The 14,940-nt window shown below is 38.1% G+C and overlaps 1 protein-coding gene across 11 annotated transcripts in view; it reads right to left on the bottom strand.

The window, feature by feature from the left end:
- Window positions 1–14,940, bottom strand: part of PLCB1 (phospholipase C beta 1) — a 670,724-nt gene that overhangs the window by 55,573 nt on the left and 600,211 nt on the right. For 2 of the 11 annotated variants that reach the window (XM_073236921.1, XM_037017497.2), the window contains one exon: window positions 14,247–14,364. The exons of the other annotated variants lie outside the window; for them this stretch is intronic. In XM_073236921.1, coding sequence (XP_073093022.1) covers window positions 14,266–14,364 — 99 coding nt within the window. In that variant the 3' untranslated portion in view covers window positions 14,247–14,265. The remainder of the gene's footprint in view (window positions 1–14,246; window positions 14,365–14,940) is intronic. 11 annotated transcript variants of the gene reach the window in all.

The raw sequence follows: 14,940 nt of genomic DNA, 5'->3' as shown, positions 1-14,940 counted from the left end.
TCCTGTTCTCCCACTACCTACACATCATAAGGAATCTAAGCTCAGTATCAGGTTGACATATTTTCAAGGTGAAAGACAGCGTAACTGCTCTGTCTACCTCTTTCACTTGGATGCTGTTTGCACTTGGATCTTGTTCTTTGAGCATTCCTTAATTTTTTCCCCAAGCATTGATGCATTTATATGTATTTTAAAAGTTTTAGAGATTTTATTTGCTTTTATTGGAAACTCAGGTCTCTCCAGTTTGCTTTTTTGATGTTTTCATATCTTAGATCATATCAGCAACAGATACGGATTTTTACATGGGTGAGGGAAACAGGTGACTTTTGGATTGCTTCAAATCACTGTAATTCTACTAAAAACCAATCAAGTTTGAAGAGCTCATTAACAGAAATGTGATGATATCAAGGAACTATAATGGTTCCTTTTTCCCTGAATTGGACTTTTTAAAGCTAGAAATAGAAAAAAAAAAAAGAGGGCACTTGAAAGAAGTGGATACAGATGAACAGTTGGAGAAAACCTTAAAATTTCAAACAATCTCCCATTTAATATAAACTTTTGGTAGCAATGGGGTCTTTTACTCAGAATATTTTTTTATTCAGAATATTTTGATCACCCAGATAATATACACATTTCAAGAAACATGTGCAAACACAAAATATAGACAACTTTAAAGCACTCCTTGACCGCTTTCCCAATCCTAGCTCCCTATCTCAAGTTAACTATAGGTTAAAAGTGTTGTACATGGGTCCAGAACTCTGTTGATTCTTATGTATATTCATATCTATGCATACATACAGACAGAAACATAGAGTTTGTTTTGTACTTTATAAAAAAATATAGATGGTACAGTCTTTTGCATGACTGAACATGTTTTTGAATTCTACTCTCTGTTTAATAGTCTGGCTATACAATTCTCCAGGAAGCTGTCTTATCATTTTGAAGACTTTGATTTAATCTCTTCAAACTTGCAGATTTTCTGTAGAGAAGCCTGATCCCACCCTGACTTTCCCTCTGTGACCTGTAGTTTTCCTTCTGGAAACATAAAAAAATTTCTCTTTGCTTTTAGTGTTCCAAAATTTCCCAGCTTTGGGCCTTACTGGGGATCTTTTTTGTTGTTGTTACTGGGCAATCAGTTTGACCCCTGAGTCTGGTAAGTAATGTTCTTCAGTTGTGAAAATGTTTCTTGTCATATTTCTTTGATAATTTGCTTGCCTCAGTTTCCTCTTTCTGGTGACCCTTTCAGTTGGGTCCTATGCTCTGGGCAATTGGCTTGGCTTTCTCCCTTCTTTGTTTGCAAGCTCAGTTACCTCCTTTCCATTTGCTTCTATCTTCTAATTATATATATATTGATCTCCTGCACACTGTTATCTTCTCTTTTGTATTCTTTGATTCTGTTATATTTTTTCCTCTTCATTATCATTTTATGAGAAACCGTTTAAATAATACTTTTAGTAATCTGTCCCACAGCACTACACAAGACTCAAGAATATCTATACATATAGATTAAATAAATATGAGTTCCATAGTTGATGATTTCTGTTATTTTATATCATATATATGTGCATAATATACATACACACAGATAAAACATATATGAGAGATTATTGCTTCTGTAGAGGAAAACTTTTCACTTTTAGATTTTAAATTGCATCTACTGCCTAATGAAATTCATTTTGTTATGTAAGTTTTTAATTGTCTTATAAACAGCAGATAATTTTTTCATATTCAAATATTTATAGGTCTTATTTCTTTCCTTGTGTTGTACTGTAACTCACTAAGTTGGAATATGGCTGGATGAAGACACTGGTTTGGGAGAACAAAGTAAGGAAGCTGGAGACTAGATTTCTGGCCTGGTCCTACCACTGCCTATAAGTGGATCTCTGGAGCCCTTTTCACATCTGCTAGGTAAAGGTGTCAGCCCAGCTTATTTCAAACCCTTTGCATCTCTTATTGTCTATACAATTTTCTACCTTAGGTTTGCCAAGGATAGCAGTAGTTCTTTTATCCTGCCTTTGGATGATTATAAATTTAATTTGCCCATGGCCCATCAACACATTTTTGTGTGAATAATGAAAATAGCAGAGAATGGCACTAGAGTCTGGACATGAGAGTTTGTCAGAGGTCATGTGGAAAAATCTTCTATTCAGATTTTTAAGTAAGGGAAAATACACCTCGGGAAATGCCATTCCTGGACACTGGAGGTAGCAAAAGCAAAGCCTTCAAGGCTGTGTAATCAGTTTTCCAATTAATATGCTTCCCTCACTCTTTACCTGTGAATAAATTAATAGCAGCTGAAAAAGAATAAAGGCAGAAACACAGAGGAACAAACAGTGCAATAGAGCAGAAATTATATTTGCCTGACATCTGCACAATAGAGATGGGAGGCATGTGATTTGAAACCAACTGGAATTTCAAAGTAATGGACATTCTACCTGGATGGCTTGTGTGGAGATGGCTGTGCAGCAAGATACAGTGAGGTGGGCTTGTTTGGGGATCTGTGTGCTGGTGTCATATTAGAAGGATGTGCATAATGATACCTTCATGTATTTTGAAAACAGTGAGTGAATTAACAAATTTAAAAGAGAGTTTATGCAAATGGTGCAAAATCCAAAGAGGACAAGAGGCTATTCAGGGGCACGCATGCCCTCCCTGGAGTGCACTGTAATACAATTTTATTGACAATACTCAACTTAGCACCAAAATAGGCTTTTTCAGATTAGTGACATGTACTAAAACAATGAATAAAGAATAAATCTTCCTTTTAAATGTTTATATATATATGTTTATACATATGCATATGTGTATATACATATATATAGTTATATATGCAAATATGTATCATGGATGGATGCATGGACAGTTGGAGGATGGAATGTTAGTTTCAAATCCAACTGCCCTCCAATTTCAAGAGACAAAAGATGTTAAGAGGAAAATCTATCTTCTATTCTACTTTTTTTATAAGTGAGTACTATAATTTCAAGATTAGAAATCTAGGTGATAAAATAGTTCTCAGTATGCAATCTCAAGGTTTTCCAGATAAATAAGCTTTAATCTTTAGACAGAATATTCCTAAAGGCCAGAATCCTGGTCAAAACAATGACAGAATGTATCACAGTTGATGGCCACCCTACATATTTTTTCTCATCAGCTAAATAGCTTTTCTTACTTTTTAGTTTGCCAGTAGGACTTAAATCAGAGGAATTGTAGCAATGTAAATGATAATAATAAAACTCTGACCAAAACACCAAATAATATATTTAGACACAGGATTAAAAGAAAAGGAAAATTTATTTCTAAAATGCCCACATGAGCCCCAGTCCTGGTGGTCACATCAGGACAGACAGAAAACCTACAGGTTACATGGCAAGCTTTGGTCCCTGTATCCTTCGCTAGGGCATACATTCACCTATGAAAACATATTGCAGGATAAATCTATTGAAACAGCACCAGAAAGAGGCTGTCAAGAACCAGTCTAATTAATTTGTCTATTAAGAATATTTTATTTTAGAGATGATCTTAATAGAAGGATATGCTGATCACTCACATATGAAACTGACATTAAAAAAAATAAATTTCAGCAGAAATGAGCATCATTTTCAGCCACAAAAAGCAAACATTTCTTCTTCTAAAAACTTGAGTTTGAAGGCTTAAACTAAAAATCTGCCAGAGCTTTTGACACAAGTTCTATTTGGTAGAGAAAATTATAAGAGAAAACAGGAAAAGGTTGCCTCCACCCAGGCGAGGGTGCCTTTTGTTCCTGTGTGACCCAACCTTCATGAGACTGTTTGTTATTCACCTCATTACAAACATCTCTCTGCACAGCAGGTGTTGGGTCGGAAGAGGACACGGTGTCCAAGAAACACTGCAATCAGGTTAGAAAACTCCCTGGCGACACATTCCCTTTCAATCAACTGGGAGTGGCTGGCACTGCCCCTGAGCTGTCTGCCCATGAAATGGTTGTCCCTTAAGTCACAGTGGAAACACTTCTCCAAACCACTCCCCCTGGAGGTGTAGGAGCCACACTTCTAATGACGGAAAGGAAAGCTGTCCTAGCCTTTCTGTTCAGGGAAATAGACCATTTCCTTACAATTGCAAAGTTCTACTCCCTATAAGATGGGTTTTAAAAGTGTCTTGCATGGAAGAAGTAAAAAGCTAACCTTTTCAAACAATATTGCTTCTCTCTGACTGACCAACTTTACATTTCCCTGTATGGCCCCGGAAGATGACTGGTTAGCCAGAGACGGGTAAGATTCCTCAAGGGAGGAACAACCTAAGACAGGCACAGTCGCAGGGGGGCCATCAGGTGAGAATTTGGGGATCAACAGAGGTGAGGCTCAGAACCCCATCCCCCTGTTTTGAGAGAAATCTTCTGCATCCGTGGACGTTTTGTTGCCCTTGTTTAGCTTGGATTAATACTTAGTCTACAGGCACACACCTGATCATCTACATTTGCCCTCTTACAGCACTAAACTATGTTTACTACCTTTATCTTGCATCTACCTACCACTTCAGCATTTTATTAAAAATAATAATAATAATAACAATAATAATAAGGGAGAAATCTGGGATTCACATATAAATTAAGTATAAAAATCAAACAAATATTCATATTTGACCAGATTGTTTATAGTTCATAATGCGTGATCAAAACCGAAAGTTTCTGTGATGACTGCCCTTGCACTGTTCACCATGTAAGAACTTACTCACTATGTAAGAACTTGTTCACCATGTAAGAACTTGTTCGTTATGCTTCAGAAGATTGGAGACTGTTGAGAATTAGGCTTGGGGTTGATTAATGATTGTGCATTGAGTCCCCTATACAGAATTTTATTGATGTTAACAACCATTTGATCAATAAATATGTGAGATGCCCTCTCAAAAAAAAAAAAAGTGTCTTGCATGGATCCATCTCTCTGAGTAATGTTCAGTCTCTCAAAGACATTTTTACCATTTTTAGCTCCCCAAAATGGTGGCTAAGTCTATTCTCAGTGTAGCTTCAAAGTGGGAGAAGAAAGGGAAGCAGGCTCAGACCTATAAGGCCCTGTGTCCTCAAAGGCCTCCGCTGTGAGATGGCTGGTCTGGATTTCTCCACAGGCTAATGGCTGTTGGCCATTTGGGGTGACTGATTGGCAGCCATTGCTTGATTCCATTGTCTGGGCCAACTGACCTTGGGGATCCTCCTCTTGTTCTTAGGCTTCCACCAGCCCTCTCCACACCACCATGTCCCATTACTGGGGCACACAGGAACTTTCCTGTCCCTTCTAAGACACATGATCCTGGGAGTTATGAACCCTGTCCAGAATCTTCCAGATTTTGGCCTGGAGAGTATAAGTCAGAGAGGTACATAAAAATCTCACGTCCTGCTCTATTCCCTCTCCCTTTCTTCCCACAGGTCCTGGGGTAGGAGGCTGGCTTTCTTCTTTCTCTGGGTCACACCCTGAGTCCTGTCACTTTTGGGCATATGTAAGACTCTATCCCCTGAGGCCTGGATTTGGTCTTAGAAGTTGAAAGAATTTGGAGAAATCCTTTCCTCTCTAGAAATCTCTATTTTTCAAGATTTCTGCCCCTGCAATGAGGATCGTCTCCCTTAGGGAGTTCCATCCTTTCCTTTCCCAGAGCCATGACTCAGCCTGGCAGGAGGGGTAGGAAGGAGGATGTTTAAAGGGAAAAGAAAGTACATCCATTTCTTATTTGCAAAATAGTTCACTGCTACACAAGGTAGAGTGAATTCTAATGACAGGATGACAAATGGGGATGGCTCTCGATCTTATAGATGCTTTAATGAACCAGCCACGCAGGGTTGGTGCCCTTCTGGACCAGCTCTGAAGATAGTGATGTTAGTTTTATTGGTGCCATTATCGATGTACTAAATAGCAAGAGAAAACAACCTAACATTTGAACAGTGTCTAGGGAGACCCTTTATTTATTGTTCTTGATAGTTTATGCTACACACTCATTAAGATACTGTTCTTCCCCTGAATATTGACTCATCAGTAGAAAACACAACGTTGCCAACCATTAAATAGATGAGATTCCTTTTTCCCTTTTCTTCTCTGGAAATCATTTTATTTAGTACTCATGATAAACTAGACTGGACTATAAGGTAAAAAGTACACATTCATCTCTTCTCAAATGGATTTTCCCCTTATTTCCCACATCCCTCATTACTATTCCAGATTTCTGCTTCCCTTCAAGTCTGGACTTCTGGAAGAGGGTTAGGCAAGCTGTCTCCTACATCTTGTCCCCTGTTCATCCCATGTTTATCCGGCTCCCACGCTTACTTTCCATTGACCCCTCACAGAGGCATCAGTGACCTCCTGGGTATGGAAGTCAAGGGACACCTATCTGTATTACTCATTTGTTGTAGCAACTATGGCTCATTCCCTTCAAATTGGTGTTTTTTCTTCCTCTTGGATTCTTTGACATTCCTGGGTTCCCTCCTACCTCACAGGTTGTAACTTTTCTGTCTCTTTCAGGCTCTTTCTCCTCTTCCAGTCCTCTTAAAATTAAGAGTTATCTGGAATCCCTTCTTTTCCTTTGACATGCCAAGGATCTTATCCATCTGATGCTTAAATTCAGTCTAGATTCACAATCCTCAAATTTTTGTGCATTACATCTGGAAAAAAGGATGAAAGCTTCAAATGACTTAATCTTTTCTGCTTGAGTATCTTCCTTTCTCACCACCTTCATACAATGTTACAATGTTAAGAGAAATCATAAATTAACAGGGTTTTAATCAGAAAGCAAGCTATTCTGTGGTGTTGGATTGAAGTGAAAGACGGGCTGGAAGTCAAGGGCCGTTCCTTGTTTGTTATGTAATCTTACACAAGTCACTTTAACTTTCTGTGCTTCAGACTTTAAAGACACAGGTAGCTTTACAAGATTGAGTGTGAATCCTGCTAAATGCATTTCATTTTCACAGTCTGGGCCACTCCTCACTTGTTTGGAAGTGGCATAAAAAAGCAACATTGGAAGGAAATGTTGCCTACAGAAAAATAAAATTTAATCTGAACACTGCTATTTACTCCTGCCGTTTTCTATTCTATTTCATTTATTGTCTTTTGGAACTTTTAGCAGGGAAACAAGTGGTCTCTTTAAAACAAATGAGGCAAGTGTTAGCTTAGTATTAGCTGTGGGATAGTAGAAGCAGTGGGAGGGACGTTAGGTTATAGCCGAGGCAATTTTCAGGTTGAAGACACTGCTGAGTGAGTTAGAAAAAGGCAGTCAGTGCGAGATTCATGCTTTAGGGGGCTTTTCTGTTGACCCTAATATATTTTATATGCAGGATTTGGGAATTCATAAGCCAGCAATGCAGCACTGTCCCTTTCCAGCAGAGGAAACACTTCAAAAAAGGTAATGCATTATATTTCAGCAGGAAGATTTTTTGCTTTTTTGTTTTTTGTTTATAAAAGATGAGTAATAATGTTTTCAACTATGGTAACTTGCAATAGGAACTCTGCCTGGGAAAAATCCTGGGAAAACTAAGGTTTGTGCCAGTTGACATGCTGGTAAATATTTAATAGGTAGCTCTCCTGGGAAAAGAGAGTCCACTTTGCAGTGTTGGCTGATTTCCATAGTGTATGTCCCCATGACGGCCAATTCCAAGTATCAAAGGGATGATCTTGAACACAGAAGTAGGAAGAGGTGTGCAGAAGCATGCCATGACAGTGACCCCACAGATATACTAGACGTAAATTACCTTGAGAGCACAGGCAGTAATGAAATGTCATAAATAATTAGCAAGTGGTGAGTTTAGGACATTTGGTACCTTTGTTTTCAATATAATTTCTTTAATTGTAAGTTTATATAATTTATTTTTTAATAACGGCTATGTTTTCACGACTGGCTCATAGAATCTCCTCAAAATCTAAAAATGAGTTCCTGTAAGCTAGTATGACCAGCTCTGGCTCACCACTGGTTTGTCCTTACAGAATAAAGGAAAATTAATGTTAATGTTTACTCAAGTAGTATTGAGTTGTACTCAAGTTCTGAGATGTAGACACTTTGCTCCAGTGTTTTTTCATACTTGTTAATTTTCTAGAACATTATGTTACCTATCAATAGGTAACTCGAGAACAGTGATTCAAATCAATGCTAGATCAATAGATAATAGTTTTCTCTAAATTTGTGTGAGCCACATGAGATATATATATCTCTTTCTCCATCCTATCGCCCAAGAAAACACAGAGAAAAAGATATTTGCTTATTACATGACATGTTTTATAGACTGAAACATGTGTCTTCAATTTCATATGTTGAAGCTCCATCACACTGAGTGCATTGGTAGATGGTGCCTTTAATTAAGGTTAAATGAGGTCATAAGGGTGGGGTCTTAAGCTGACCAAATTGGCGTCCTTATAAGAGGAGGAAGAGACACCAGAGCTCTCTCTCTCCATGCAAGAACGCAAGTCAGAGGCCACGCACACAGCCAGAAGGCACCAGCTGCACACCAATGAGAAGAGCAGCACAGGAACCAACCCTGCTGACTCCTTGATCTTGGGCTTCCGCCTGCCAGAATTGTGCGCAAATGATGTCTATTGTTTAGTTTACCCTGTCTGAGATATTCTGTTATGGTAGCCCAAGCTGACTAACACAAAAATAATGAAATTGCATGCAATTCCACAGCAGTAACGTGATACCTGCACCTCAGGCTTTGTCAGGAATGTGCCCAGGAATTCCTCCCTGTCTGCTCCTCTGATTGATCAATTTCTCCTTAACCCCATAGGTCAAGGATTACCACCTCTGGGAAGCTCTCCTTGGTTTCACCAAATATGTTGTTAGCTCTTCTTCCCCTGTAAATGGCTCTATTATAATGATGGGCACAGTGTTTTGTCCCAATAGAAATCCTTTGAAGAAAGGTGGATTACACATTAGAAATTAAGATTCAGCATACTGTCTACCTGTGCATTCCATGGTAGCCTTTAGACACATGGGGTGGTTTACATTTAAACGTCAATAAAATTTCAGTAAAATTAAAAATTCAATATCCCATTTGCATTAGCCACATTTCAGTTACTTAATAACCATCTGTGGCTAGTGGCTACTGCACTGGACCTCAGATGTGGAACATTTCCATCACTGCACAAAGTTCTATTGCACAGACCTGCATTAAACTGCAAACAATTTAAGGTGGGGGGTGAAATTGCATATTTTTGTATTATTTCCCAGTACCTAGCCTAGTGCCTGCTCTACAATAGGCATTCATAAGTGTTAATTATATTATTAAAAAAAAAAATGAAACACTATTTACCTAGTGGTAGCTACTTAAAGCATTCATGTTTCCTAGATATTGGATACATAGATACATATACACTTATTTTCATTATTGATAAATAATAAACTAAAATTGAGCAATTTACATTTTCCCTGGGATGAGAACACCAACATGCTTTAAAAACATAATTATAGAATTCATCTCCCAGGTGTTAATATAGCAATCTATAGTTGTTAATTCAGAAGCACAATATCGATTCTAATTTATTTTTTCTAGGTCATCTCTGCTCCATTGTTCTATAAGTGACCCTACGGACTCATTAAATCTTTCAGCATGATATTTATGCAACCCTATTTAATGAGTCCTCCAACACCTTGAATTCTCTGGATCTCATACCTATTATTTTAGTGGCAAACTTCTGAGTTTAATTAATCGTATTCTTCATGGACTCAAAGGAGATCAGAAAAAGGTCATCTAATTGTATACAACTCTCTGCTTGCAGGCAGCCCTTTTGTGGACACATTTAAAGATCTTCAAAAAGACACAATAACTCTTGGGAATCTATTTAGGTATTTAGATATTCTTACTCTCAGAAACATTTGTTTCTTGCTTAAATCTTTCATCAATGAGCCATAAGCAGTTCCCTTCCTTCTAACTCCAGACCAAAAGGAGAACAGGGTCATTTGTCACACGCTATGGAGAAGCCCCTTCTGTGCCATGATGGTATTACCCAACCTTTAGATGTCCTAGTTACCTCAGGGTAAACACTAGGGATGAGTAAATATCATTTGCATGAATAAATGAAAACCATAAAAACAATTGCTTAACAATTAAAAATAGTCCTTAGTGCAAAGCCCAATGTGTTCTTAACTCCTCTCTCCTCTATTCAGTATATATATATATATATATATATATATATATATATATATATATATATATATATATATATCACTTTTCAAGTGGGAGAGATAGGTTTTAGTTAATAAGGCTGCTGTTCTAGGGCTATGAGAGGAGGATTTAAGAGGGGACAGTGTGGAAAGAAGAGAAGGAGACAAAAGTATCGGGGGAGCAAACCCATTTAGTCTCTAGTTTGAACTCAATACCAACACATACAATTGGGATGGCATGTGAACAGGGAAGGAGGCAGGGAGGAGAAAGTCAAGGTTGGGAGGAGTATAGGGTGTCCATCCTCAATCTTGATGCTTTAGAGAAGGCAGCTGAGCCTTTAACAGCCATGGACAGAGAAGGTTGCATCAAAATTGTTTTAACTTGCTCCTGCAGGCCACCCCACATCTCCGAGTCCCCCCTCTGCTTGGCACTGCTTTCCTGCTAGGTGTGATGAACAAAGAAAGCAGCTGCCTGCCTCTCAATGATGACAGATGCTGCCAACAGCAGCCTCCTGCAGGTGAGTCCTGATTCCAGAGGGCTGGACGTTTTCCAACATCTAGTCTTGGGAGATGTTCTTTGCCAAGACATTTGTTAAAAACAAGTGATTTGGGGAAACTTGAACATCGTGCCTATGATGTTTAAATCCCCTTGCTGTTGTGAGCAGTTTGGGGGCTAAGTCCCCGGCAAGATTTGGTTGTGATCTTGTGGAGCATGAGGTATGCCACCAGCAAATCAAACAGCATTTGGTGTACATAACCAGTGTCTCTCCCCTCTAACCACTCAGAGAAATCTGCTTCCTGCAACAGAGAGGCTGATTGTCTCTCCATTTCGCAGATGAGTATACTGAAGCACAGATAGTGTAAACTTATTGCATACTGTCCATGAAAGCTGAGAAACAGCTATCACACCCCTGCCACCTGTATCATAAAACCATGATTTCAGATATTTACTGAGAAAGCTGAAGAGCACAATACATGTGGTCTCCAAGGTTTGGCACTTCTTGTATGACCTTAGCAAAGTTCATTAAACTTTTTGAACCTTAAGTTTCTTCAGTTGCACAATGGTGAGAATAAGATAATACATGTGATGTACTTTGAAGGTGCTTGACAATGCAGTAAATGCTGAATAAATGCTAGTTATTTGTATTATTTAAGTGTCAGTAAAAAATTTTTGATGCCCTTCTATGTCCTCGAATGCTCTTTATTAATGCAGAGCACATAGGAATTGTGTTTTTTGCTCTTTCATGCTCCCTATTGAACCTGGCATAGACTAAAATAAAGTAGACATTTCATATATATTTGTATACATTTATAATTTCCCAATGCTCTATCATTAGTATTTTTAGAAATTGATCATACTATTGCTTTTCATATAAAGGTTCATAATACAGAAAATGAACTAACATCTGTTTTTGTTTCTTTTAAATTTTGCTCTACAGTGATTTGTATTCATTAAAAATAGGAGTAACTGTAGATGAAAGTATGACTAACCTGCCCAGGATCCCCCACTGATGTCTACCTGATAACAAGGAACATAGTTTTCATCAATGAAGATTTGCATTCATAAATTTAAAAATGTGCAATTTCAAGTATTTATGTGATGAGTATTCCTGGGATCCATCCAAGTAAAAAAGAAAAAAATTCTTTTCTGGCAAATGTGATTGTTTATGTGCTATCACTTTTTTTTTTATCAAAGAATCATTGGTAGACAATCTTACATTGGTTTCAAATATACAGCAAAGTGGTTTAACGGTTACACATATTATTAAATCCTCACCCCCTCTAGTGTGGTTACTGTTTTCAACATAAAAGATGTTATAGAATCACTAACTATATTCTCCATGCTGTACTACCATCCCTGTGACCAACTTATAATTATTGAGAATTTTTGTGTCCTTTTATACCCCTCACCCTCTGCACCCATCCATGCTAGCACCTCCCCCTTGGTGACCACTGGTCCCTTTCTCAGTGTCTATGAGTCTACTATTGTTTTGATCATTCTGTTTTGCTTTGTTTTTGTATTCCACAAATAAGCAAAATCATATGGTATTTGTCTTTCTCCACCTGGCTTATTCACTGAACATATTGTAAATGACAATATTTCTTTTTTTTTTGTATGGCTGAATAATATTCCAGTATGTATATACCAAATCTTCTTTATCCTTTTTATTCATGCATTTTGCTTTCTACTATAGTCTATCAATGATGTTTAAGATGAATAAGAAACATTTGTGGAAATATCAAACTCAGTACAAATTTTACTTTTCATATACTGCCATAAAAGGAGGACTTTTTGTTCTTTTTCAAATATAAAATCATGTAATTTTTTTTTTCTATTTTAGCAATGAGACCTATTTTTCCAAGGGAAGTGTGAAATTGGTTTATTTTTATGTTGCCTTTTATATGTGGGAAGCTAAAGGGACCAAACTAACTCTTTGATTTAAGGTTCTTTTAATGTCCAGGCATTGTGGGAATATCTATCTCTTTTGAAAATAAATATATCTGCTAAGCAGGAAGCTCAGTTGACAATCTGAAGGGAATACAAGTTGTGAACAAGCCATCACAAGCCTGGTAGAGCACAGCAACAAAAATGTAACATTTACTTCTCTATTGCAATTGTTTTGAAAAACAAAACCTGAGTCATGTGTTCTAAGTTCCACTGTCATTTACCTCCTTTGAGAGAAATCAGTATGAGAGTAAATGTTTCACAGTAACTCTCAAAAAGGACAGTAAGAACAAATACAACAACAACAAAAGAGCCAATGATGCTTATAATTGGTGATTTAAAAGACAGCATAAACATTTACAGCCAAATGAAGAAGACATTTTTCAAGGTCTGCCTGATGGCTTTCTGGAGAAATCAATATTATGCAGCCATCCTCCGCCCCACCTTGAGATGTCCACTTTATTACAAGGTCACTGGAGGAACAAGACTGTCACCATTGGGAGGACATGGATAGAATTCACAGCCAGGCCGTGGTTTTGCTCTTAAATGTCATTCTCTGCCTCTCTCTTTCTAGTGTCATGGTCAGCAGTAGAATGTACTACATCTCTGTTGGTCAAATGGGGCCCATGGACATGTGGCAGCAGCTGGCTCGAAATGCAGATTCCAGGTCCAGCCCAGACCTCCTGAATCAGAATCTGCATAGGATCTTCAGATAACTCACATACTACTAAAGTTTGAAAAGCATTTAACCACAGCATCACTGTAGGTGGTAACTGATGAGAGGAAGAGAAAACACACCTTTTTCTCAGTAGAGTTGTTTCCACTGATTCTTTGACATGTTTCTAAACTGTACTGCTTCACAGATCAACAAGTGCATAAAGACAAAGACACCAGAAGCCTCACTACAGAACTCTGCTTTCAGTACCTCAGAATAGAAACTTGATCTCTTTATATCACAATACGCCTTTTTTCCTCCCTGAAATGCACACCCATGGGAATGGCGTAGGCCAGTTTTCTTGTTAACAAAAGAATTCACTAGATTTCATGATGCATCTCCTCTAGCAAGTTTAAGTCCTCTAATTTTCAAGCTTCATTTTGCCCCAAATATAACCCCAGGATAAGCATCCCTATTACTGAGGTATTTTCAAGAGTGCATGAATCTAGAGAATCAAGAAATGCTGATGTACCTCCTCAACTCAAAATACCATGTGGGACTACAGTGACATTTTTAGAAGGAAGGGTGTGGTAAATTGGGTGGAGTAGGACAAGAAGACTCTCTGAGAGTTAATTTAATCCAATTAGATTTTAAAATAATCCATAGGAAGCAGGGATGTCAGAAGTAGGAATTTTTTTAATGTTTCAAAAGTGGAAATGGTAGTATGACTGTGAAAGAGAAAGACCAAGGTCAAAAAGGAAGCCAATTTTGTAAACAGAGAAATGAAAAGAAAAAAGGGAAAGAAGACAATATGGAAGAATGGAATTTATATTGGGAAGGAAGAGAACTATGAAGAAATAAATACTAGAGGAAGGTAGGTCATGAGAGGAGGCCATCATGGGTGGCTGGGAACTGTAGCAGGATAAAGATGGGAATGTAGAGACAGGGGGACCAAAAGACAAAGGAGCAAGTCTGTGATGCCTGTAAACTGAACGGCCACATGCCACCCTTCTCTCAAAAGCGACCCCTCCCATCCAGTCCTACCTGGCCGGAAGGACGGTGGTCACCACTTGAGAGCTTGAGGGTTGGGGGGAGTAAAGTTGGGGGAAACAGAGGGATCCTCATGGCAAGTTTCCGACAAGAATGAGGAGGAACCTTCCCCCTGTGTGGAAAAAAAGGGAGGCTGTCATTTTTGTGGCATTGAAGTAGATTTCCGGTCCTCTGTGGTTTCAAATTATTTGGCTGGGAGCTTTCTTGGAGTACCTTTTAGAATGGAGATTTAAGACCTCCAAGTCCTTTATCTACTCTAATACTTCCTAACACAAATGAAAATGAAAATAGAATTGGCCACTGAATTCTCCTTGGTTCTTCCCTACCTTTTGTTGGGATTAGACTTTAAAAAGGATCCAACTATTGCTTTTGAAATATTCTCCACAAAATCCCACTACTGTCAAGAAGCCTGATAAAAGATTGTACTGAATTATTGACAGCAGTTGAACAAGGCAGCCCAAAGAATCTGGGCTTACTGGCTATACTTCACTCTCTCAAAGAAAGACAACTTGTTTTCAATATACAAAGTTAATTTGTTAGCTCTCTACGTAAGTCATTCATTCAAAAAATATGTATTGAGCACCAACTATGTGCCAGGCACTTTTCTTAGGTGCCTAGACTCAAGAGCATCAATGAACAAAGTAGTCAAAGCCCCTGCTCTCATGGAGCTTACATTCTAATGGGGAGG

This window comes from Manis javanica, chromosome 5 (genome assembly GCF_040802235.1).
Source record: "Manis javanica isolate MJ-LG chromosome 5, MJ_LKY, whole genome shotgun sequence".
NCBI classification, from domain to species: domain Eukaryota; kingdom Metazoa; phylum Chordata; class Mammalia; order Pholidota; family Manidae; genus Manis; species Manis javanica.
Note: the sequence above shows the minus strand (reverse complement) of the source record. Positions and strands in the feature narration are given on the sequence as shown.